A 24,894-nucleotide genomic window follows, 5' to 3' on the forward strand; every position below is an offset into this window, starting at 1 on the left:
AAAGGAACCATCAGACTGGGCCTGTTGTCAAGGTTACGCATACAGTTAGGCTGTTTAGGGTTAGAGTAGCGAAGAATTCCAGGCAGCTTTGACTCAATAGGTAGAAGTAGAGCAAGGTTGGTGGTTCAATCCCGGGCTCCTTCTAGCCTGTGGTTGTGTTATACGTGTCCTTAATGACTACATAGTGTGGCTTGAGTGTTCAGAGAAAGCAGGAAGCAGCATACCTGGTCTGACTGATCAACACCCACTGCCATGAAATCTTTGCAAGCTTTTGCACCCAGACGTGCCAGACATCTACCGACTTTAGTGATTTCCTTTTCACCAAAAGTAAACTGTATCAAAAACTGTTGGACAAAAAAATAATCATGGTATTTGATAAATATTTATCTAGTGTCATTATAGGATCCAGTTTAGTTTGTCCAGTACTTCTCTTTATCTACACATATACATGTATATGTGACTCTTTTGGCAGATCATAACCATCCACCCACTCCTCCATGTAACAATCAACTTCCTGTTTAACACCTAACCTAACAGCACTGAGGGCAAGCATCTCCAGCACAGTGTCTCCTTGCAGGCAGACAGCTCTGTTGGCACATTATTAACACACTATATCTGGATGCTGTGTTTACAGTCAGGCCCTCTGTTGTTCAGTGCATCGAGCTGATGGGGTAAAGTAATGCTCCTTGCAGCACCTAATCTTTTTGAACCATCTATCCAATTAACCCAGCCTAATCCTTCCTTTTTAGACACTTTTCTGGGATCAGAGCCAAGTGCCCCATCACCCACCTGAAAGCCTCTTTTAAACTAGCCCACATTTCATAGTAACAATGGGAATTCAGTTTGACTTTTATTTATTTATTTACCAGGAAACTTTAAAGTTCTATACAAATGTTCCTGCCAATTGTTACATTGATGCCCGGCCAATATAAGACCAATATTTGCTCATTTGAAAATCTGACATGTTAGGGGATATTTTTTTTGGGACATGGGAAATAAACATTTGTTATGTGAATTTCTGAGTCCTTACTTTGGCAATGAAGTTTTTAAAAAAGATCTTGTTTTATTATGACAACGAGTTACGGATTAATAGTTAACGCTGTGCCGCACTCCGCTCAGAACATCAGGTTTTAGTGTTCTAACCATACGGGATGTTGCAGGGTGCCCTCTAGTGGACAAATTGTGCAACATCGACATTCATAACGACATTCATAAGGGCGTTTCTCCCGCCTGTTCTTTACTTTTCCCAATATTCATTAATTTATCAGCCGTTATAAAAGCCAATACAGACAAAGAGGCAAATAGCTAAAATCAGCCAATATATCAGCCCCGCCCATTAATTTGATCAGGCTCTAAAATTGATCTCAATCGTACAGTGACGTCTGGCTTGCACACAAAAGTGTCCATATTTAATAAATTGGTCATGAGAGACTCACCGACCCATTTCCAGAACTTGGTGCATAATGACACTAATGTAAAATGACACATTGTATATACTTGTGAGATTCCAGTGGCTTTGAAACAAAGATTCAACACACTGAGACTGGTAAAATCCTCGCACTCAGTTTCCGTGGTTAGTACCAAATCTGACATGCTCCGACATGATTTTCCTAAAGGAAGCATCAACCCGCTGCAGGTGGAAACCAAGCTGATGAGAGCGGTGAGACTAAACCCAAAACAATGAAAGACATTGAGGCAATATAAAGCTGATGGAAACTACAGCGTGGGAAAATTCTTTGTTGCTAAGGGAGACACATTCCCCTTGTGACAAATACTTAAACGTATTAAAACAGAACACAAAGGTACACAGCAAGCCACTGGATTACCTGCAGTTACAGACACAGGTGCGTGCAGTAGGTAGTAGGGCTGCCACGATTAGTCGACTAGTCACGATTACGTCGACTATCAAAATCGTCGACGACTGATTTAATAGTCGACACGTCGTTTGAAGCTTTGTAAGATCCCAAAAGACGCAGGAATAAGTAGTAGGATTTAAGAGTGTAATAACGGACTGAAACAGAAGATGGCAGCACTGCATGTACAAGGATGCCAGCTGCCGTTAAACCCCGAAGAAGAAGAAGCTGTGTCCCAGAATTCATAGCGCAGCCCAGCTCAGTTTCCAACAATGGTGGCAGCTAGTTAGTTTTAATATTACTCTTATTATTCTTTCTGGGTCACAAAATAAACGTTTAACATATTTTCAGGCGAGAATGTAGCTGTGTAAACCTCAAATATCTGCTCAGTTTATCAAGACACCTCATATTTTCAAAAGCGCTCCGACGTTTTCGGAGACGTCTGTTACCCACTAGCTCGATAGCTACCCGGGGCGAGGCTCACTAGAGCCGTGAGAACACCGGACTCCCGGCAAATCATTTTCAAACCCACTGCCATCTTTCGCTACTCAGGTTAAATATATATAAGTCACTTAGATAACTTCAAAATGTTATTGTTTGGCTTTTTTTTAGTATTTTATTTATTCCTGAGTAAATCGGTTTGGCTGAGATTAAAGTTATAGTTTTTACACAGCTGAATAAACATCAAGCAGACAACTGAATATTAGAAGTGTGAGATGATCGAGAATTTACTCCGGTGTCCTGTTATATTTTAGATAGCAAGGAGTTTATTAAACTTCACCGAAACAATCTGCAAATTTCATTAAAATTTAATAAACTATCATCTTGTCTTTATTTTTAGTTAGCACATACCGTATAAGAGCAGATGCATGCTGGTGCAATAAGCTGTACTTTTACGTCCAATGGATGATGATCTGATTAGTCGACTAATCGCAAAAATAATCGGTGACTAGTCGACTATCAAAATAATCGTTTGTGGCAGCCCTAGTAGGTAGAGGGCTGAAATTACAGCAAGGCCCTCCAGCAGACTCTGTGGTCCTCAAGCGCTGCTCATGTTAGACTGCACAGAGAAGACTGGCAGGATGGCTGAGGAGTGATCTGTCCTCGGCGACAGAGCGACTACAGCTGTTCCTCCCTGCTGCTGCTGCGCTCGGCCGCAGTGGCAACAGACCAAAGGCTCTGCTATTTATACTGGATGGAGCTGTTTATTGAAGCCCAGAACCCGACCAGACTCGACTGCTTCCTAAACACAGGACGTGCTGTTCAAAGCAAACTCCATCCTGGTTACAACTGTGCACGAGCAGTTTAATCAAGGAACGCCTTATTAGCCTCAAACAACCTACTTGATTACACTACTTGATTATAACAGAACGGGCAGACGCAGCGGTCATTCAGCACAGTGGGATTTCACTGGGCTAGAGTTAATGAAGGCAGTGCCCTGGAGAAGCAGAGCATCACTGAAGTTTGTCACCCAGTAACTTTGCTTTTGTGTGTCTTCACCTGGACTCATCCTGTTAAAGCACTGCTTCCTGCGAGCCACAGATTAACCCTGAAGCAGCACGGTAATGTTTTACGATGTGAATACCTCGGGCCCCGAGACTCACCGCTTCACAGGCGATATTCTAATGTGGCCTTTGAATAGGTTACAGTGCAATAAAAGGCTAATAAGAGGCTCAGATGGGGGAAGAGCACAGATATAGATTAGGAGGTGAGGACAGAAAGGATCCGTGTGGATTCAAAAGGCCACAGATAAGACAGGATTTGTAAAGTAAGCCAGACAGGGACCGAGTGGGTGGTTCTGTGTGGCGCGTGCATGGTATTTCTACCTGTCTGTGCAGGTGCTCCTCCCACAGAATGATACGGTTAACTGGTGACTCTCATCTGGCTCTAGCTGTGGATGTCAGAGTTTGAGGTCTTCTCACTTTCTGTGTGTTCGCCTGGTATAGACTGGTGAAAACAGGGAGGTGTCACTGCACAACAGGAGCTGTGTGCAAATATGAGCTAAAGTATGTGCTGATTATAAGTCATAGAAAATGTTTGGGAGCTGCTACTGACATTATTTTAAGTCAACATCTCCATCTCATGACTCCTTGCTCGTGAATGCAGCGGCTCCCAGTGACGAACCCACAGAGAAAAACTGCCTGACTCTGCAGTTTCCCCCAGCTTTGTGGGTGAGTTTCAGCATCTCACGTCTGGTTGCTTTGGCTTTAGAGGTTTTGAATTGAATATTTCGGTAAATGGTTACAGCTCTGATCTGAGTAAGATCCATCATACAACTCTTTAAACACAGGTCAACAGCTAGCTGGGGAACACGGGAACATTTGGTTGCTCCAACAGTAAAATATTTCCCCTTGAAACGGGTGACAGAAAATAGATCCAGAAGAAGGGTGATTACTAATTTGTCACACAGACAGACTAACATCTCCAAAGTAATATTTGCTCTGCTTCGGTTTCATGAGTAACCCCCAAAAAACACAGCCAACTGTATGAGCTTGTGCTGTGTTTGCGTTTCCACTGCTCCAGTGAGAAAAGGTGCAAATTCTATAGGACAGAAAGAGTCATAGCACAAGGCAGGTAATCCTCAATGCACAGATAAACATGTTTAAAACAGGACACTTTATAGTGGCTGTGAATACACATCGAGCCTGGCAGTTACGTAAGCCCATCATAAAATATACTGCACAACGGCGCCAACAGGATGTTTTCATCAGCATTCTTGGAGCAGGAAAGTATTCAAAACTCAGGACAATATGCTGCCGTTTGGTCTCCAGATCCATTTATCATACAGAATCTCTGACCTTCTAATAGGCTCCAAAGGGATGTCTGAATTGTGGGGAACATTTGTTCTCGAAACGGTCCTGTGGCTGTTTCAAAAGCTGGTGAGGGCCTTATCTTCCACCATCAGTCTGTCTCTCATTGATAAGCATAATCGGGGTAGAACTTGGCGGGAATGCCACAAATGTCAAACAGTACATACCGAGGATCAGCACAGCGCTCGTACACAATGGTGCATTGTGCCGCGCTGGCTCCCTGTCATCAGAGGGAAATGCACCTTAGAGAGAAAAGTCTGTGCTTTCCTGTTAGGAGGACGCACTCCAGAGCAAAAACTCTCAATCAGGCCACAATCGTTTTATGTGTATATATGGGGAACATTTCCTACTTCAAGACAACTACAGGACTGATGATTTTCTTTACAACATTTTTCATGAGGTATAGCTCTCTGCCACTTTTTCTTCTTCAGGATTGACTGAACACACTAAGGCAGTTTTTCCTTAAGTCAATGGGAACCTAACACAGGGTGCTGGCTAAAAACCACTAATGCTACCAGTCATATTCAAAGTGTTAAGGCAAATGAGTGACCCAACCCCAAGAGCAGTAAATTTAGGTCGGAGTAACGAGCGATATCACAAACTAACCCCCTCCTATTACCAGTTTTACCAGTTTTAATTTGCTTTTTACATAAATAACTACATTTATATAAATATGTGAATGTAAATAATTGTGAGTAATTTAAAACTGAATTTCAGTTTTTGTATTACTGCGGCCCACCTGCAGTACTTTTTGCGTCCCATCGGGGGGCACCGGTCCACACTTTGGAAACCACTGGAGCTGGCTTTTCTGTTTCCCTGGCGAGTACATTTTGTTTTTCGCTAGTTAAAATCAGCGTTACATTTAATCAGTGGACTGCAGGAACATTGTTCTAACAAAACTAGCCAGCATTAGCTCAGAGGTCCCGACGTTTGCATCCTCATCAGAATATAGTCGCGTTTAGTCACTATATAAAAAAATATATATATATATATTAAAAAAAAAAAAATAATAGCCAAAACGCTAATCTAAAGGTTCAAAACAGCAGCGCGTAAGAGGTATCACAGCTGCTGTTCATCTTTTATATACAGTCTCAACCAGCACAGAGACGGCTCTGCAAGCCAATTAGCTCATAGCTGAAAAACACAGTTAGCTTAACACGTTAGAGATTGCATGATTTAAACAAGCTATAAGTGATCAATACAATGAAACAAATTATTTTATAATAAAATGTATGTTCTGTGCAGAATTCTACCGTTTGGTGTCGCAGCGCTCGTTGGCGTCTGTAGCTGCAGGACATTTCAGAGGACCCACTGCACTCGAGTGCAGCACAGACTGAAAAAGTTCCTGAGTTTTAGAAAATCTATGTTCAACTAAAAACAGTTTGGAACAGAAGAAGCAAAAACGTGAACCTGAACACTGATGAGATTAAATAATTAATAAAGCCACTTTTATGAAGTTAAAACTGTTCAGTTTGCCGTTTTGGATTTTTACTAAGGACAGGACACATGACGCTACCATATCCAAAGGCTCTGAAGAACTCTTATTTCTCTCTGTGTCCCGTCTCTCCCTGTAGCCAAGCATCTTGTTGTGGTCCCCAAGTCTGACTCTAGGACTCCTTGTGGTTGCGGCCGTGGCTCCAGGCCTGGTGGCACCAGAGTGACCTGGCAGCTTCTCAGATCCTGGGAAGTTGCTGTCAGGGCTGCCAGAGGTCTGGATTGTCTCCAGCTGAGCTCGCAATCCGAGGCTGATCTTGACACGACACTGAGGTCACACAGAAAACAACCCATAAAAAGAAACGGGGCCCAGCACCAAAAAAATAAAACTTCACACGTGTTAAATCTAAACAGGAGTGGGAGTAACTTTAGCGTGCCGCAATTTTGAGAATGTTTAGTTGTTGAAGATTAGGAAAAAGAGTCCCACGGGAGGCAGATGTAATGAGGAAAAGGAGCTGCGAGAGGAACACAGCGCCAAATGACCTCTGGCAGGAGGGGAAATGAGCGTTGTTAGGAGTTTGAGTGAATTAGCGGGGCCATTTGTATTCATGGCTATATTACAAAAGCAGAGATGGTGGATCGGGCCTCACGGCCGCTGCATGCTTTCACTGCAGTCAAAAGAAACCACCCTCAGGCCTCCTAAAGCCACGTCTCAACTCAGCGTGTCTGTGAGCGGGATTTATTTGCTCGGTAACAAGATGAACCTGTTTGAGGTATTAAGTGTTCAGGCTGCTCTGGGCAGACAGTTCCTTCCCTGATTAAAATGGGTTTTTAAGGGGGTCAGCAGAAGGGGGGCGGGATGCTAAGGATTCTTTGCTGGCCAATGTGTGTGTGTGTGCGTGTGTGAACAGCCTCTGTGTGGTCTAAATTGCAAATTGTCACCTGAGGTAACCAAAGGCGGAGAGTCTTGTTATATGTGCAGAAGGGATTTGGAAAGCGGGGGTGGCCTTCTTTGGCGGGTAGCTCGCAGCATAGAAAATTAAATGAAAAGAGGGGGTAAAAGAAAGAAACAGGACAAGGATCTGCTAATGTAATCTGGCGGCCTCCCTCCCTCTGTCCATCTGTGGGGTTGAGAATGGCGAGGAATGTGACGAGCCAATTCAGCCATTTGAGACAGAGAGTGAAAAAAAGCGCAGAATTAAAGAGAAGTCTGGATCGAATGTTGAAACCGATTCAGAGCATCACCTCCAGCCCTGACAGTTCGTCCAAAATTAGGTTTTTCATTGACAGAAAATGACAGAACTGCAATTTGGGCCCAAACGAGAACGTGATCATTTGTATGTATGTGTATTTACCCAAGACTGCCCTCACCTGGGCTCTTGGTGACGAATAACAATAGCATATTTTACATCCTTTAAATAAGCTCATTTTAAATAGTGGAGTTATTGATCAGTTTTGGGGTTTTTTTTTGTGTGAACTTGTGTTTATCTACAAAAAGATTCCACAGGACATTTTTAAGTAATATTAAAACGTAAGTCAGTCTGTTTTCTAGACCTCTGCATGCCCGCTGAAGGGAGCAAAGTCTGACCAATCACAGCAATGAGGTGTGACCAGAAGCGACTTTCTGAAGAGTCACTTGGATGAGTGATGAAACGTTTCTCCCACTGAAAATGCTACGTCCGGATGATGGGATTGGGATTTACTTATCTGGATGATTGAGCATGCATTGAGACATTTTAGAGCAGCGGTCCCCAACCCCCGGGCCATGGACCGGTACCGGTCCGTGAGTCATTTATTTTGTTGTATTTATCCGCGACACTTTAATGGCCAGTCCGTGGTGCAAAAAAGGTTGGGGACTGCTGTTTTAAAGGACTATATCCCTGAAAAAAAAAAAACAATGCTTATGGGTAAGAATAATGGTTAATAGAAACGTGAACTTTTAGGTTGGTAGCCGGCAGCTGAATTCAGTTTACCCCTCCCAATTCGAGTACATAGTCCGTTTACCTTAGAGTCATGTGTCCATGTCTCTGGAGACTTTGTGAAAGGAGTTTCACATGAGTCAGTGAAGCGCAATTCTGACCAAAGACAGCGATACTGAGGTGAGTTGTTGAGAATATCCAGAACCTTTCTTTTGGTAAGCGCTGCTGTTTTTGCTGCTGTTCGTCAGCGTTAGTGAAACTTTCTTTGAAGTGGGACACAGTGAATGAACTCTCATGTAATGTCAGCATGTAATCAAACTTCTCAGAGGGAAAGTGTGATTTTTAGGACACTTGAGCCCAACATTAGCTTAGAGGATAACCTTTTATCCAAATGCCCGTCTCGCCTCTTTGCTCGTAAAATAGCCACACCCTCTGGTTGCCTGCACAGGACAGCCAATCTCCAAAGAATTGCATTCCAACTTGGACTGACTGCAATCACTCCCAGACAGACTAGCAACGGTTTGCAAATAACTAATCACTCTAGGGATGTGTGATATGACCAAAATCTCATATCCTGATGAGACATTTATTTTGCCATGTCTGAGTCTGTGCTAGGGGCCGGTTTGCGGCATAACTTGCATAGTACAGTTTTCTGGTCCGTGTCAGACTTTTCATAACCAAACCATTGTCCATCCACCCATCTACATTTAAGGGACGGCTGTGGAGCGTGTGAGCAGCTTCAAGCTCCTGGGTGTCCACATCTCCGAGGATCTCATCTGGACGACCAACTGCTCCAAGCTGGTCAAGAAGGCTCACCAGCGCCTCTTCTTCCTGAGGACTCTGAGGAAGAACCACCTGTCCTCAGACATCCTGGTGAACTTCTTAACTGCACTACTGTAAATGCTGTATAGACAATTATTCTGTAAAATAAGATGATTATAATTCTACAACTGTTTATAACTTGTTTTAATATGTATATCCTGTTCATAGCCTGTACATACTTATAGCAGATTCATAACATACCTTCATACCGTGTACATTGTAACATACCCATAATAGACCCATATTTTGTACCCTCATACCTATAACAGACCCATTTCTGTAATATATCTAAATCATGGCTAAAGCACTTCTAGATGGATGCAAACTGCATTTCGTTGCCTTGTACTTGTGACATGTGCAATGACAATAAAGTTGAATTCTATTCTATTCTATTCTCATTCCATGCTACAGAGGTAGCACCTCATTTAGGAATAAAGTCCTCGATTTGTTTTGACTGGTCCTTCTGTTTGGAGCTACCTGGCTCTGCGTCATCTTCACTGGCCATGCTGGTATTCTCTGTGCCTGCATCCACGTGGTTACTATAACCGCCATTTATAGTTACTTCATGTTTTTATTTGAGGTAATTTGTTTGATGCATCTTCTGAAATTTGGTGTTTGAGAATAATGCATATCATTTCAGTTTATTTTGAAAAATCTAAACACGATCTTCAGCTTTATTGTGAAAGGTTTATGTGGAAAATAAAGAAGCGGACAGCGGAGCCACACGCTGGGTTTACCGTCGTCGTTGCTAACGACAACACATAAAAACATTCGCTTGTCCAGCTGTAGTGTAATAAATAATAAATACATAAAAGAGAAATAGGGAACATAAAGAAATGAATATAGCTGCTACAGTGACCATCAAACCATGAAAACATATTGCCGTAAACAGTTTATTTTGCAACACCACAAAACAAACGAAAGGGTATAATATGAAACGATAGATGTTTTCATATCCGATATGTCGTTATATCGAACAGCCCTAACCCACTCCTTTATAAACACAGACAGATTGGTTGCAACATGTTGCCAATCTGCACCCACGGGTACAGCTCAGTTACAGTGCTACATTAAAGCGAGGCTGCTGAGCACCTGTGTCTTTTTGCAGCTAACATCACTAAGTACGGAGGAATTTCTGAATTGCTCTTTCTAATCTACGAGGTTCTGGTTGGACTCTGAATGTCGCTGCTATACTGTCCATACAACTGCTGCTTTTGTCTGGAGCTAAGTGGGTTAATAATACTCACCATTTCATCATCTACTAAATGTATTTGCTGAACTTTATGTAAAAGGGCATTTGGAGTGGTTCACTTGTGAGATCTAGTGTTACTGTAAGTATCAGTGTCCTTGAGGGTATAATAATGTGTGCAGAAGTATTAATTAGATCCTCCAAGACTAGTAAAATATGTTTTATAAAACTGTGATCCTCGCCACGATGACGGTTCAGTGTTGCATTACAGAGAACACGCCAACGCTTCTCAGTCCTCCACGTCCACTCTAATTGTACATTTATATTTTAAGCATCTGGCTCCAGCCCCAAACTACTTCCAGTGAGTGCAACAGTAAAACAAGCTCAATAAAATACTCAACCGCCAGCAGTTAACGTCCCCATAGCCCAATATTAATCACCACTAATGAATCATCTGCCTTTATTAACCACAGTCAGAGCTCTGTGAAGATGGCAGAGGAGAGGAACACTGCTCCGTGGCTTATCAAACTTTGGCTGCCGTGACCAGTGTTCCCACTTTGAGCCGAGCAGCCTGGCTGGAGGTTTTGGCAGCAGAGAGCAGAGAAGCCAAAGGGCTGACTACAGCAGAGCAGCAGGGAATAAAATGCCAGAACTACTGTACCTTGTGGTGTGTCACTCTGCTCTACTGTAGGCTGTACAGCTTGTGCCACGTTGCACGTTTTTCCTTTGCTGTCCATACACAAATGCCAAGTTAGGCGAGGGTTCAAAGAACAAGTGAAATAAAGAGAAATAAGGATAAAAAGTAATGGAAGATAAATAAATAAGTACAAAAATAAGTAAAGGAAGACGAGTGTGGTATGCAAATGTTGATGTAGATGGATGTACAAGGAGCTTAATGTGCAAAATGAACTGAGTGTGCAAAGTGTCTGACATGCAAATTGCAGTTGAGGTAGGTCAGCTGTTCAGGAGTCTGACAGCAGTGGGGAAGAAGGAGCTGCTGAGTCGGGACGTTCTGGGTTTCACACTCCTAAACCTTCGTCTGGAGGGCAGAAGTGTGAACAGTCCGTGTTGGGGGTGTGTGGGGTCTTTGATGATGGAGGCGACGCTCCTCTGGACTCTGCGATGGTAGCTGCTCTGCAGAGAGGGCAGCTGTGTGGTGTTCAGTGTCCAGGTGAGGTCCTCGCTGATGTGGACGCCCAGGTACCTAAAGCTGCTCACCCTCTCCACCTCACACTCCTGGATAAACAACGGCTGGTGAGGCCTCTTCTTCTTCCTCATGTCCACAATCATCTCCTTTGTTTTATCAGTGTTGAGGGTTGTTGTCCTCACACCGTGACACCAGACCGGCATTCTTAACATTTCCTATGTTTAGGCAGGAAGTTCATAAAGCACCAAGACTAATCACGTGCCCCTACCTGCATTTGTTGGACACTAAGGTTCAGTTGGCTAAATCACCAGGTTGGCGTCATCGCTTTCTTGCCAAATCTTGATCTTGGTTAAGGATCTTGTCAAAGCCAATGTGCATCTTATCCTGCTTTGCTAGTGCAGTGGCAAAAGTGTCGTGGAAAGTGTAAATAAATGCAAATTAAACATTTTGGATCGCTTATGAAAATCTACCAGGGTGAAGATTTTCCCAAACTCCATTTTTGCATTTACATGAGGATATGGAAAATTGAGATTTAATTCCCCAACTTCAAAGGTGCGCGCCTTTAGCTCCTTTTGTGATGTCACATTACGCGCCATGTTATCATTTGCAGGTTTTTGATTGGCTAACATTTCTTCACAGTGTGCGTTATAGCGCCACCTGTCGCTCTGCCATGAACTTGAAATCACTTGAGATCATTTCTTGAGTTTCAAATCAAACTTGGAAAAATCCACATTTAAAAAAATACCCGTGTAAGTGTGGAAATAAGAAGACTAAGAATCCCATTTGGCAGCAACAATTGCTGTCCTTGGATAACAGCAGGTCCTATAACCAAGCGTGGCGTGCTGGAGTGAATGTGGTGCATACATAAGTAGACACATTGTGTTTTTATGTGTATCTAATGATAAGAATTAGGCTGGATTTTTGCAATAGCTACATTTATGCTTTCAGGCTTTAGGCCTAGTTCACATTTGTGTTGCCTTTTACAGCGAGCATCAGCTGAGACAACACTGCACTCAGTCAGCAGCAACCCACAAACCAGCTGCTACAATCAGCAACCGTGCAAGAGCTAAGAGATGCAGGTTTACCAAAGAAAAGATCGCTATCCAAGAAGATGGGCATAAAACAAAGGTAAGACAGCTCCACAACCTCACACAAAAAGACGAGGTCCACGAAAAATCTGTGAAAAACCAACACCTCGGGTCAAAGCACACACTGACCTCGTCCACCGTGAGAAAAGAAGTAGAATGGAACGACGCCTGTGCTGCTCTTCAAGATAACGTCGCTCGGCAGGAGGAATCCTGCATAACCAAAGTCCAAAAGGAGGACAACGAGAGAAACATTCTCTCTGAGAATTTCTGGATGAAGGGAATCAGTGAGATGGAAAAGCAAGAGAGGAAGAAAAAGGCACAAAACTCTTCATCAGCAGGATCCAACAGCTTCAGGTGCGCAGCCTGAGCTGATCGTTTGATTTCACGATAATGTTCTGTTGGATCCCAAAAGCTGGTTTCAGAATGTTTCAAAGTTTAATGCAGAATCCTTGGTGATTTTTTTTTTGTCAAACAGCTTGCACTTTAGAAAAGGAGCAGGAGGAGGTCGTGGCACAAAAATCAGAAAGCGTAAAAGGTGGAGAAAAAGGAGCAGGAAGGAGAGGAGGAAAAGAAAGGAAGAGAAAGACTTGGGGGAGATGGGGGGAAGAGGAAAATGCAGAGGAAAGACAATGAAAGAGGAAGGAGGCACAAAGGAGTGTGGAGAAAGCAACTTTGATTCCTACCGTTTCCCCTCTCCACCTTCCTCCATCTGTCCCCTAACTCATCCCTCACAGAAACTGCCTCTATCCTCCAGCACCAGCTCTCCCATTGCTCCACCACATCCAGAACACTGTGTGAAGGATTCAGGAGACAGTAAACCAGAATCCTACATCTCCTCCATTTTATCCCCATCACACCTTGATCCTTTACCCCCCAACCCTTTTTCCTTACACAATACCCTTTAGCCTCCCTCCGTCCCTCCATTTTGCTTCACTGTTTCACTGTAAACAGTTATAATCAGCTGTAAATAGCTCAATAAAATGTAATCGATTACATCTAAATCTACAGTGTTTTACTACTAGCTTGTTTTAGATTTCAGTGTGATCGGGGGAGTCAACAAATGAATATGGATGGATGAGGTCATATGAACAAAAAGTGTGTGTTCATCACTCATGTTAATATTTAAATGCATCTCAGCACTGATATTGTTTGGGTTACGCTGACAACAAAGACAAAGACAAATATTTAAAAGACACTTTGTATTTCTATACCCTCTAATAAAGCCCTCACTCCTGGTGGTTCCTAGTGTACACTTTAGACATCCAAGTCAATTCAAGTCAGCATCTGTAATTTTGCTGACTGCTTGGGTTTTACTGCATTCCCAGTTGAAAGTATAAAGACAGTTTAAAGATTACATGACTGCCCTGCTAATCTCTAATCTAATCTCTAAACTCACCAGATGACAAACATGTTGTTTTCAGATACAGTCTCTTTTCCATGAAAACTCTCGCCACACTTCAAATATTAAACTATCAAATCAAACTTGAAACTCTTAAGAGATAAAAACAGATTAAAGAGCTAAAGAGCCAAATAAATCCATGAGTGAACTGATTAATATCTTTCATTTTCATGCACATGGATATATCAGGTCAGAGAGCTTGTTACATTCAATGGCTATTTGCCTTGTTATACCACATAAGCCCAACATGTAAAGTCCATCTTCTACAGCTTAGAGCGTACTGTGCAAAAACCTTGGGCTGTCCCTCTTTTTTTCTATTTTGCAAAATGGGAAACAGGTGCAGAAATCTATTGAAATATGCACAAATCCACAGATTTGTACAATTCTAACAAGCTTGAAAGTCAATATTCGGCTCCACATTTGGCTTGTATCACAGCCTGGACTCTCTTAGGCTAGCTTTCTTTTTGTTTCTTTAAATCTTCTTTAAAGTCTTCAGGAATAGTTCTTCAGACTTCTTGAGGGTCATTAAAAGCTCTTCTTTGGAGTTTGCTCCGTTTTCGGTCAACACGATCCCACACTGCTTTAATAATATTGAGGTCCCGGCTCTGGGGAGACCGGTCCTTGACGGATTCTGTTCCTCTGTGTCTTTTTCTATCCAGGTATGATTTTTCTGCACGGGCAGTGTGTTTAGAGCCATTATCATGCCACTGCCAATCACTCTTTCCTTAGTAAATCGACTTCCGTGGTGGATAGTACTTTCCTGCATTCATAATTGACAAAATTTCCAACACCACTCGCTGGTATACAGCACCAAACCATAACACAGCCTTCTCCGTATCTTAGTTTCCCTGTCAAGAAGTCATTCCTTAAGAATGGCTTCTTGAGTTACAAGAATAAGATTCAGAATAATAAATGATAAGCTAAGCCCAAATAATCTGGCAGTGAATGTCAGTGTTTGTGAGCGAGGCAGCAGTAACACCATCTGTAACCAATTTGGCTTCTCCACCATTACAGCAACATCATGAAAAATATTCAACTCCCACAATAACCTCAGTGTCAACTCTGACAACAGGTGGCATTGTAACATCAGCACCATTCGCCTTCTCGGTCGGCAGTTATTCTCACTTGATTTGTAACATGGTCAGGCTTCTTCCCATAACTCCCCATACGCAAAAATATTTCAAGAGGAAAATTAATTTAATGAGATAACAAACATAGATGGTAACGCTGCTAATTAAAAATAAAACATCGATATTGTGTGTATAATGCGCACATGTAATTGTTCTTTTTGGATGATTTTGCACAGTTTAGGTTACATTTAAGGATTCTCTTTTATTTTTATTTTAAATGTAATTATTTATAAAACACCGTACAGTTATTGCTACTATTTTATTTCATTTTTAAATTTTCTATAGCTACAGTATCACAACGATAGTTATTATTAATATCATTTTGTTATTACTATCATTTTGTTTTGTCTCCTCCGACTCCCATTTTGCTCCACTGCTGCTAAATATTAGCTGGATGTTAGCAGCTAATAGGAAGTACCTACGTTTTGGTTTATTTTGCTTAGGACTGGAAACAGTGCAGTCCAATTGCTGAAAAGTCCATTGGAAAAGTAACATTTTTAACTACCATCTAAAGTGCACTGCTTGGGTTCAGACCACTTCATTGGTTGATCCAATGATTGCCTAAGAAAGACAAATGATTAGCCAATTAGTGCCATCCAAGCTAAAACCCAGGAAGAGTAATAACTGAAATTACTGGTACCCCCTCAGGTACCACTGCTGGTACCTGAGGGGGTACCTATCTCAAAAGCCTAGGTGACGTCCTTCTGGAGTTATCGCAGTTACCACACTTATAGGAAACTTGACCTCTGACCTTGACCTTGAGGTCACTAAGATTCTGAGAGTTTTAGTACACACCTATTATGTCAACTTGAAAGTTCTACATTGCTTTGTTCTGAAGTTATTGCATTTTCAAACCGATGTGTCCGCATTGCCCGCCTACCCGCCAGGGAAACAAGGATACACTATCAGGCTTTTACAGCTAAGGCGTAAAACGGAAGAACAATAAGTAGACAGAGGTGTAATATCAACAACGGCAATCATAGAACCGCATGTATGAGCAAAATATCTTAACTTAAAATTAAGTTGGATTCATCCTTGTACATGGGTCTCTAGAGGTTAGTTAAGACTAAGACTAAATCCTGTCCCATGTGGAAATGGTTTAGACTGGAGGCAACGTTATCTCACAGCATACATTTCATTTATGAAATTAATCATAATCCAGACCGACTCTTTTAGGAGCCCATTCTTGTGATTCTTGGAACAGGGTCGATAAAACAACAAAAATGGCCTTGACATCGAACAAAAACGTTTGGTCAAGAGTAGGGATGGGTACCGGTATCCGGTGCCATGATGGCACCGGTTCTGACATAAACGGTAGTAACCAGACCGAAAAGCAGCGCATATTTTGGTGCTTCTTTTCGGCGCTTTTTTTTCCTGAGCTGTGATACACTTTAGATTCTAGCCAATCATTTTACGTTTCCGAGGATAGTAGGTGGGCCCAGATACGTACGTTCTTTTAGAGCAGAGCTACAGATTAAAAATGCCCAAGGTGAAGCGGTCAAAGTCTGGCTGTACTTCACAGCAAAAGATGCAAACTCAGCAGCCTGCAACAAGTGCTTTAAGGTGATCTGTGATACTGTGCAAAGGAGGTAACACCTCAAATCTGTTGAAACACCTGGCGACGCATAGACACATTTTTTTAAAAGCCGAGAAATGCTCCGTATTTGATAGCTTGCTGCGAGACCTCACACCGAGCACATCTACTGCGGGTGTGGTGCCTGTTATCGGACCCGGAGTTAGCAACATCCCCCAAAAACCCGAAGAGGAGAGTCCTGGCCCCTAGCCCTGCCAGTGTAGCAGAAATGATGACGGATGATGATGGCAGCAGCAGCCGTTCTTCTCTGCGTGAGTAGCTTAATGTTGTTCGTGTGTAATTTACGTTGAGTAGGCTAACCACGTTATTAAATTAATGCATGTAAGGTGAACTAACAAACACCGTCGTAGTTACATGCGGCTGTCTTCTTGTTTGATGGCAGATACTCCCTTCACCCTGGCCAAAAAGGCTAAAATGACCAAAGAAAAAGAGGGAAACAGCTAAACATGAGAGGTTTTTGGACAAAGTTTGTGTTTTTTCCATTGATTAAGCACTGCTTCCAGCCAAGAGTGATACCATATATGCCCCATAGCTGCAGAAAAGGCTAACATTGTTATCTTTTTACAAAAAAACCAGCTGAACATGAGAGGTTTTTGGACAAATTTTGTGTTCTCTATTCTTTAAACACCGGTTTGAGCACCGTTTAAGCACCAGCACCGTTTCAAAAGTACCGGTACTGGTACTTTGGTACTGGTATCGGATAAAACCTAAACGATACCCATCCCTAGTCAAGAGCCATTCGTTGATCATTGTGTGCAAGTTTTCCTAAAATGTAACCAGTACTACAGGAAGAGAAGCCATTCTTGCGAGCTAAAGAATGAAAAGTTTGCTAATATTTTCATTTTTGACCCAACTGCTCAGTACGTCACTAAAAACACCAAAGACGTGACTTGTGTGGAGTCCAAACTTGTCACCATCATCAGCCCACAACAGCTGTACTGAAAGGTTTCATGAAATAAAAGCAACATGAGGTCTACATGTTATTTAGAAACATTTATGCAAAAAACTAGTACAAGTAGATTGATAGCAACCGTCAGTTTTTCCCGAGTTCTAATTCGGTCACTTAGCTACAACTCCTGCTTGTTTAACATGCATTTGCAGGGTGGAAAAACCTCACGGTGACGCTGTGAGAGCCAGAGATAAAAGAAAGCTCAAAAGCACATGAAAACTGTGACCAAAGTGAAAAGATTAAACAGTTTTCCACTGTCACACAGATTTTCCTGCAAGGATAAAAATTAGTAAGCAAGCCGTTTTTAGTTTTTTTCAAAGGCTAAATCGCATTAAAGCATTGATTTTATAGAGTCTCACTCATGCCGGGGGAGGGGGGTTGAAACACAGAGCCATGCTTAACAGCACTGAGAGAAAAGAAGTGTGCAGGCTCACTGTGGCACAGTATATATTGGATGGCCCAGTGCCTCAAACGACTTCCCTTCGAGTGTCTTACCTGATCACTTTGGTGCCACCTTTATTGACCTGCATGTCCACCATACATCCCGAGTTAACGTAGGAAGCCAAGTTGATCTCTGAGAACTCTGCCTAGGGGTAACGAAGACAAGGCATGTCAAGATCATACAACGACATGCACAAACAGAGCATTTCACAGTCCCTTTGAATCAGTGTCTGCAAGCTGGAAGAAATATGGACACTGCGTTAGACTGCATTCAAATTGGACTTTATGTTGTTTGTGAAAAGTACCAAGAACCAACAAGATAGTGCTGCAACACACTCTTTCACCTCCATTTTACATTTCTGCACTTGCATGGAAATGAGCAAAATACAGAGTGACAAAGTGAGCTGGTGAGAGAAGGCTAATTGAGTTATTCCCAGTCAGTGGCCTCCTGGACAGTGAGGGCCTTGTGAAAGGCCGTAGCCTGGCTACCTAATGACTCAGTCAAACTTCCAGAAATACTCAGAAGGAAAGGCGACAGTTGACTTCTGGGAATGGACTTTGTGCACGATTGGGAGGGATGATTCAAATGTCCTTGTACTGATTGTCACAACAGCCCATAAATCTATTCATGTTTACTGCTTTGGACCAAATTTCAGAGTAGAGTAAGAGTAATTCTGTCAGATTGATAACCAAGTTACTACAAAGGATTTCTCAAGGTTTCCTAAAGAAATGAGAAAAATAGTAAGAAACTTTGTTGCAGCTAGACAGCAATGAGGAAATAGGAAATTACTCCAGTGTGCCAGAATACCATAACATCATTAATGGGTGTGCGCATACTTCTGACTGCACCATTCAGTGATGCTGGTCAGAGGTACATCAGACCTTCCTTTCCCCAAACAAGCTCCAACCATCAGAGAATGATCTCAGCACATATGCAGGCAAAGAAAAGCTCATAAAGAAACTCTTTGTAGACCAGAACTTACACAAAACCCAGGCAAACCTGCTAAAATGGGAAAACAACAACAAATGTGCCTTTTGGATTTGTGCGTGCAGGTCACGTTCAGCATCATGCTCAGGTTTAGAAATCAATGAGGTCCAAATTTGTTTTTGCTAATATCTTATGTTTAAGGTGAAGCACCTCTAATAACCAACAGAAAAGGCTACACTTCAGAGGAGACGGGCTCCTAGAGTTGCAAATAATCAAAACCAGAAATTTTGAAAGCTGTAAAAAACTATATTTTATCATCTTCCTTCTTTTGTGGGAGTAAAAAGAAATGTGAGCTATATGTATAGCATAATACTGAAAGTAAATACTGAAATTAAAACTGCACAAAGGAAAAAGTTACTTACTCAGTGGCTCTGGCCCCACTGTGCCTCTGATTCGCCCATCGTTCCTAAATCAACCTATTATCCTTCCTTGTGGGTGATTTATCAACCTAACCTTCTCAATACATTCCAGTAAGAGGGACAGTAGGACAGGCAAGGACTTCATAAAATTTTCATGTGGCAAATGAACACTGATTTGTCTCAGTTTTATTGTCTTGTTTTGGAAGAGAAATTACTGAGGTCCAGACCTTGGTGACCTAATATCTGTGGTGGGGTCACAATTTGGCATAAACAACATGAAAGCATGCCTTGTTTGCTCAGTCAACAGCTCAGGCTGCTGGTGGTGTAATGGTGTGGGAAATATTTTCTTGGCACACTTTGGGCCTCTTCCTACCAAGTCGGAATCATTTCAATGCCGCTGCTTATCTCAGTATTTTTGCTAATCATGCCATTCCCTCTATGACCACAGTATATCCATCTTGCACCAGGTCACGATGCTCAGAACATCTCAAAGTGGTTTTTTGAACACGACAAAGAGTTCAAAATAATAATTGTACTCAAATAACCATCACAGTCATCAGATCTCAATCCAATAGAGCAACCGTGAGTGGAACAGTAGATTTGAATCATGGGTGTGCAACAACTGTGTGATGGTATCATGTCCATATGGAGCAGAATCTCTGAAGGATGTTTCCAGCATCTTATTGAATCTCTGCCAAGACAAAAGTGGATCCAACCCAGTTTCTACTAAAGTTTCTGCTGAGTGTATATCTACCTCTAACCATTAGACGAATGGTTATGAAGTTATGCTTAGACCTTTACTGTCAACTGTGGCATTCACCCATATGGCAAACTCCAGGACTTAAAAATCAACCACAAACTGTGGTTCAGCTCCACTCGGGCCTCATGTTCTCCCCAAGAATTCCCATATCCTCTAATTAAATAGTAAATGGACTAGTTCTTATGTAGTTTTTCTACTCTACGTGATCACTCAAAGCAAAGCTCTAAGTGCACGACATGCTTCATTCATCCAATTCACATGCACTCATACTCCGACGAATGCCTCAGAGAGTATCTTGAGGCATTGCCATTCAGTAGCTCACCCAAAGAGACTTTGGCAAACAAACTGGATCAGCCAGAGACCAAAACACCAAACTTCCAGTCCGTAGATAACTTTCTCTACCTCCTGAGCAAGTTTGTCTGTTCTTTGCTAGCCAACATTAATACCTCTGTGTTTATAATTGTGAATTACTCATGCTAACTAGGATTAGCTAAAAATTCTCCAGCTGTACCTTCTTGTACAAATACAGTCATCATATCCACTTAAAAAACACAACGCATATTTACAGTCATTGGTGCCCCTACAGCTACTGTAGTCAGTTATAAAGAGTTGAATTGCATTGTACAGCAGAAACAATATGTCTGCGTAATATAACCAAAGCTACACCCTAAATATGCAGCTCCAGCCTGTTTGTCAGACCTCATTCCTCACTCTGAACATGCTCTCTGCTTTCCCTCAGAGGAGAGTCTGTCAAGCTGTGTCACTGTAAACTTCCATCTGCCGCAGGTACAGAACGCCCCTGGAGAGACACTAAACAGCAGTCGGTTGACCTCAGACACGAAACACTGCCGTTTGGTAGTCGTCACATCAGTTTCAAGTATGAGACATGACACTCGCGTAGTGGATTAAATGGGCCCTAAACAAGTAGCCTGCTCTCTGTGGAAAAGCAAAAAGTCAATCTGAAGTGACGTGGTCGACTCTCGAGCGCCACATTTCACAGGAAACACGGCTGCATTTCCTGGTATGCTAATCCCAAGCCAGCTGTGGCTTGGCTGTGGCTCGGTGAGCAAAAATGAAATAATAACCAAGCGACCATTTCATAACTATTTCACAAAAGTGTCAAACGGAGAGCCAAGCGTTTGTTTGGTTCTCAGCTCTGCTTTAACTGCTGCATGACTACGCCACGAGGACGAGATACTGAAAACACTGCTTTTGGCTGGAGAGCCGGACCCAGAAAGTATATCAAACTGTAGCACACCGAATGGGCTACATCTGAAGCCTCTGTCAGTGCGCCCCAGAGTGGCTGTGGCTACAAAGCCATCACCAGTGTGTGAATGTGTGTGTGAATGGGTGGATGACTGCTTGTGTAAAGCGCTTTGTAGTCCTTAGGGACTAGTAAAGCGCTATACAAATACAGGCCATTTACCATTTGAAGATACTATTATTCTTATTCTGAAAAAAAAAATTCTTCTTATTTTTATAATTCAAATGTTTCCCAAGGACACTCATGGGGTGAAAAACACCTTCCCACAGTCATATCTGGCCTTTGGAATAAATCCCAGCACACATGTACAGCACATGGCTAATGACATATGGCATTCAGCTAATCAAATACGTTTATGACTCGAGGGCTGACGGTTTAAATCATGGACTTGTTAGATGCAAGAAACCCTTTGCAGCTGGTCTGACAGATCTGCATTAAGGTATGTCACAGTTCACAGCTTGGAGAAAGTTGTAGTTAACTGCAAGAATGGTCAGCAAACCATTTTTTTTCTTTATTCACATTGTCATTGGTAGACTGCTTTTATTCTACCAGTGTAGAACTCTTACAAAATCCCAAATTCATTACACATTACAGAAACACAATTGGACATTTAGCAGCTAAGACATTTCCTCTTAGGTGTTGGCAGACAACAATACAGACAAAAAAAAGAGTCAATATCAGATTTAGTTTACAATTCTAACAAGCTTGAAAGTCAACGTCTCTGTCAAGATGATCACACACTGCTTACATAATGTTAAGGTTTGGGCTCTGGGGAGGCCAGTCCATGACTGATAGTGTCCCATTATGTCTTTTTCTATCCGGGTTTGCTTTTACTGGACTGGAACTAGATTTGGAATCACTGTCAGACCGAAACATGAAGCTATTATCAATCAGTTGCTTTCCAGAGCAGTATTTTTCTGTATTCATTCTTCCATCACTTTTGATAAGACACGACAGCCTCCACTGTGTTTTGATGGTTATACCTTTCTCTTACATATTAATGGTGATTTTAACCAAAAAATGTAAAATGTGGATTCATCACTCATTTTCAGTCCAGTATTTGTGTAATTTAATAAGCAAATAAGCTTGCATTGCTAGTTAAGCAAATTGGTATCTGGACATCCTCAAGTTGTGTTTTTCATCGTTGGCGTTGCCAAACTTTATTGAGACTCACATGGGCTTTCATCTACATAAAAAGGAATATTATCAGGATAGGATAGCTCTGTGGCCCATGTAAACCTTGTATGGGGGAGTAAACTTCCTTTAAAAAGAATTTGCTGAGTAACAAAACTGTTCAGGTTTTTTGGGTGGGGGAGGGGGTGGAGGGGCAAGAGCGAGAGGGAGGAAAAAAAAGAAACACCCACCTCTTTATTTATTGTTTTGCACTCTCAGAGGAAGAGCAGGGGGCGAATAAATACCATAATCTTATTTCAGGGACAACGAGGCGCCACTCATGCTCACTGTGCCTGAAGGACATGTATTTGGCTCTGGTTCTTTTCTCAGCTCCCCTCTTACTGATACCCATTCCCAAAAGAAACATCTGTGTGCTCTGCAGCACATGCCGTGTCAAGAAAGGCTCCTAAATGCACAACACACCCAAATGCACACCGACTGCGTGACACTCCCATGCACATGTACGCACTAATGCACCGTGCTGCTTCTAAACAAATCCCATCCCAAACACCAGGGCCTACAGTGGCTTGTGCGGCGACCTGATAAAACCAGAGAGTGGGCAACATTTTGGCAAGCTTCAAGAATTACACACCATCTCCAATTGGCTGGTTACATTTAAAAGGAGTGCTAACAGCCAGTGTCACTGGGTAGTAATGGATAAAGAAGCTGGTACAGGGCACAGGCCCAGAAGCCAGGGCAGGAGGCTTTTCACAGTGCCATGGTTACCATCACGGTACCACATTCAGACACTTGTCTTGGAACAGCTCTTGCCCTGGGAAAGGAAAACAGGAAGTGATACACAGGACAACTGCCTCCAGAACTGATTCTTCTCATCTGTTGACCTGCATCCAGGCTGAATTAAGAATGGTGTGCAGTCAAACTGCTATAGCAGAAACACAGTTTGGGGAGAAAGTTGATTTACGATTAAGTTTAACTATGGCTCAAAGCTGAGATCAACAAATCTTGCTTACTTAAGCTTGTTTGAATTTCTGCACTTTCAGTTTCATTGTCATTCCCTCTACTCACAGCTACTTTCATCACAGTAATCCAAACTTTTTAGCACACAGCTAACGTCTAACAGGCCTTTGAATCAGATACAGCCTCTTCCTGACTGATAAAGTCTCATACCAGGCAAACACTGCTGTGGTGAAAGGCAACAAGGAGTATTTATTTGTGCACTCTGTCAACTTTGCCAAGTTACATTAACCCATGGATACTGTTTACAGTAAACACCATCTGACAGCAGCTCATCTGGAATCTTTGTTGGTATTTTTAGATCTGGACTAAGGAAGGTTATTAACTTTCACGTGGTTAAAGGTGCCTTTTGCTTGGTCCTGAGTCAAAAACAACTTAAACGGACCAGCCACGTTACACCTAAATCTTTGATTTGCAAAAATGTGCAGAACGACAATTTTTTTTTTTTCTTGAAGGTGAAAACATTTGATAACTTTTACATAAAATATTTCATGATTTCCAGTTTTGACTGAAGGAGCAAACCAGAGATTAGTTCAAGTATCAAAGCTGAAATTGTCTGAATTTATTTGAAGTGTAATAAGTGCAATCGAAATTTTGGGTCTTTAAGTTCGCAAGTCTCCAAGACAAACTGAACTGTCATCTTAAGCGTAAGCGGTGAAGTCTCAGTAACTGTCACGGTACTTGGTCTTGGACCCAATGCTTTGTTTTTATTGGTGAACGGATTGCGGTTTCTGTTTTGTATCATCTCTGTGTTTCCACGTCTTAGTGTCTAGTCTGCATCTTGGTGCTTTGTCTCAGTTTCCTGTTTTACTTTGGTAGTCCTGGTCCCATGTTTATGGTTTCAGTTCTGCTTCCCAGTGTCTCGTCATGAGTGCAATATCCCAGCTGTGTTTCCCTCCTGTCTCCCATTCCCTGATTACGCCAGCATGTATTTAAGCCCTGTGTTTTTCCCACGCGTCCTCCGTGTTAGCTGTGTGTTCCTCAGTCGTCATGTTTTGTCAGGTTATGTCAGGCCACGTCATGAACTCCCAGTTGAGATCATCCTTCCCAGTTTGGATTTTGGTTTTGTTTCTAGTGCTCATGTATTGTGTTTCTAAGTTCGTTTTCTGCCAGTGAATAAAAACTGCCTCTCACTATCCCCAGCTCCAATTGTGCGATTTCTTTTCACCTCAAAATAGATGTTTTTCTGCTCCAAACTGCTTCTTTTCTTGCTTTACATCTCTGGTTTCAATGGGGGGAAACCTTGACAAACTGAAACCTAGTTTAAACACAACTCTAAATAGAAAACGTCACATAAATATAGCAGTTTTATTAATCCCACAATATCTGGCATGTGATGCGCTGTTTTTGTTATTTGAGGTCGAGCTGTTCAGTTTTATGCCGCAGTCAGAAACTGCGTGACTTGACTCAGCACATGGGGAACATGCAGTAGTTGCGGGGCAGATACTTTGTTTAATGTTTTCGTCGTTCTCGATAAGCTCGGCTGAATCCCATGCTGATGCAATTGAGAAGCCTGAAGTACAGTGGACTATTCATATGCACCACAGAGAGGTATTTGTTGTTAATAGCTACCACCTTGTGCAACAGTGAAATAATCCAC

The 24,894-nt window shown here is 42.2% G+C and overlaps 1 protein-coding gene across 2 annotated transcripts in view; it reads right to left on the reverse strand.

Annotated features, from left to right (window-relative positions):
* syn3 (synapsin III) overlaps positions 1 to 24,894 on the reverse strand; it is a 125,353-nt gene that overhangs the window by 68,283 nt on the left and 32,176 nt on the right. For both annotated transcript variants that reach the window (XR_014797274.1, XM_084909099.1), the window contains exon 4: positions 17,830 to 17,921. Coding sequence is in view for 1 of the 2 variants with exons in the window: in XM_084909099.1 (XP_084765225.1) it covers positions 17,830 to 17,921 (92 nt within the window). In the remaining variant the exon portion in view is untranslated. The remainder of the gene's footprint in view (positions 1 to 17,829; positions 17,922 to 24,894) is intronic.

Source organism: Perissodus microlepis, chromosome 17 (assembly GCF_051167445.1).
Source record: "Perissodus microlepis isolate ML-2025 ecotype Zambia chromosome 17, ASM5116744v1, whole genome shotgun sequence".
Lineage (NCBI taxonomy): Eukaryota > Metazoa > Chordata > Actinopteri > Cichliformes > Cichlidae > Perissodus > Perissodus microlepis.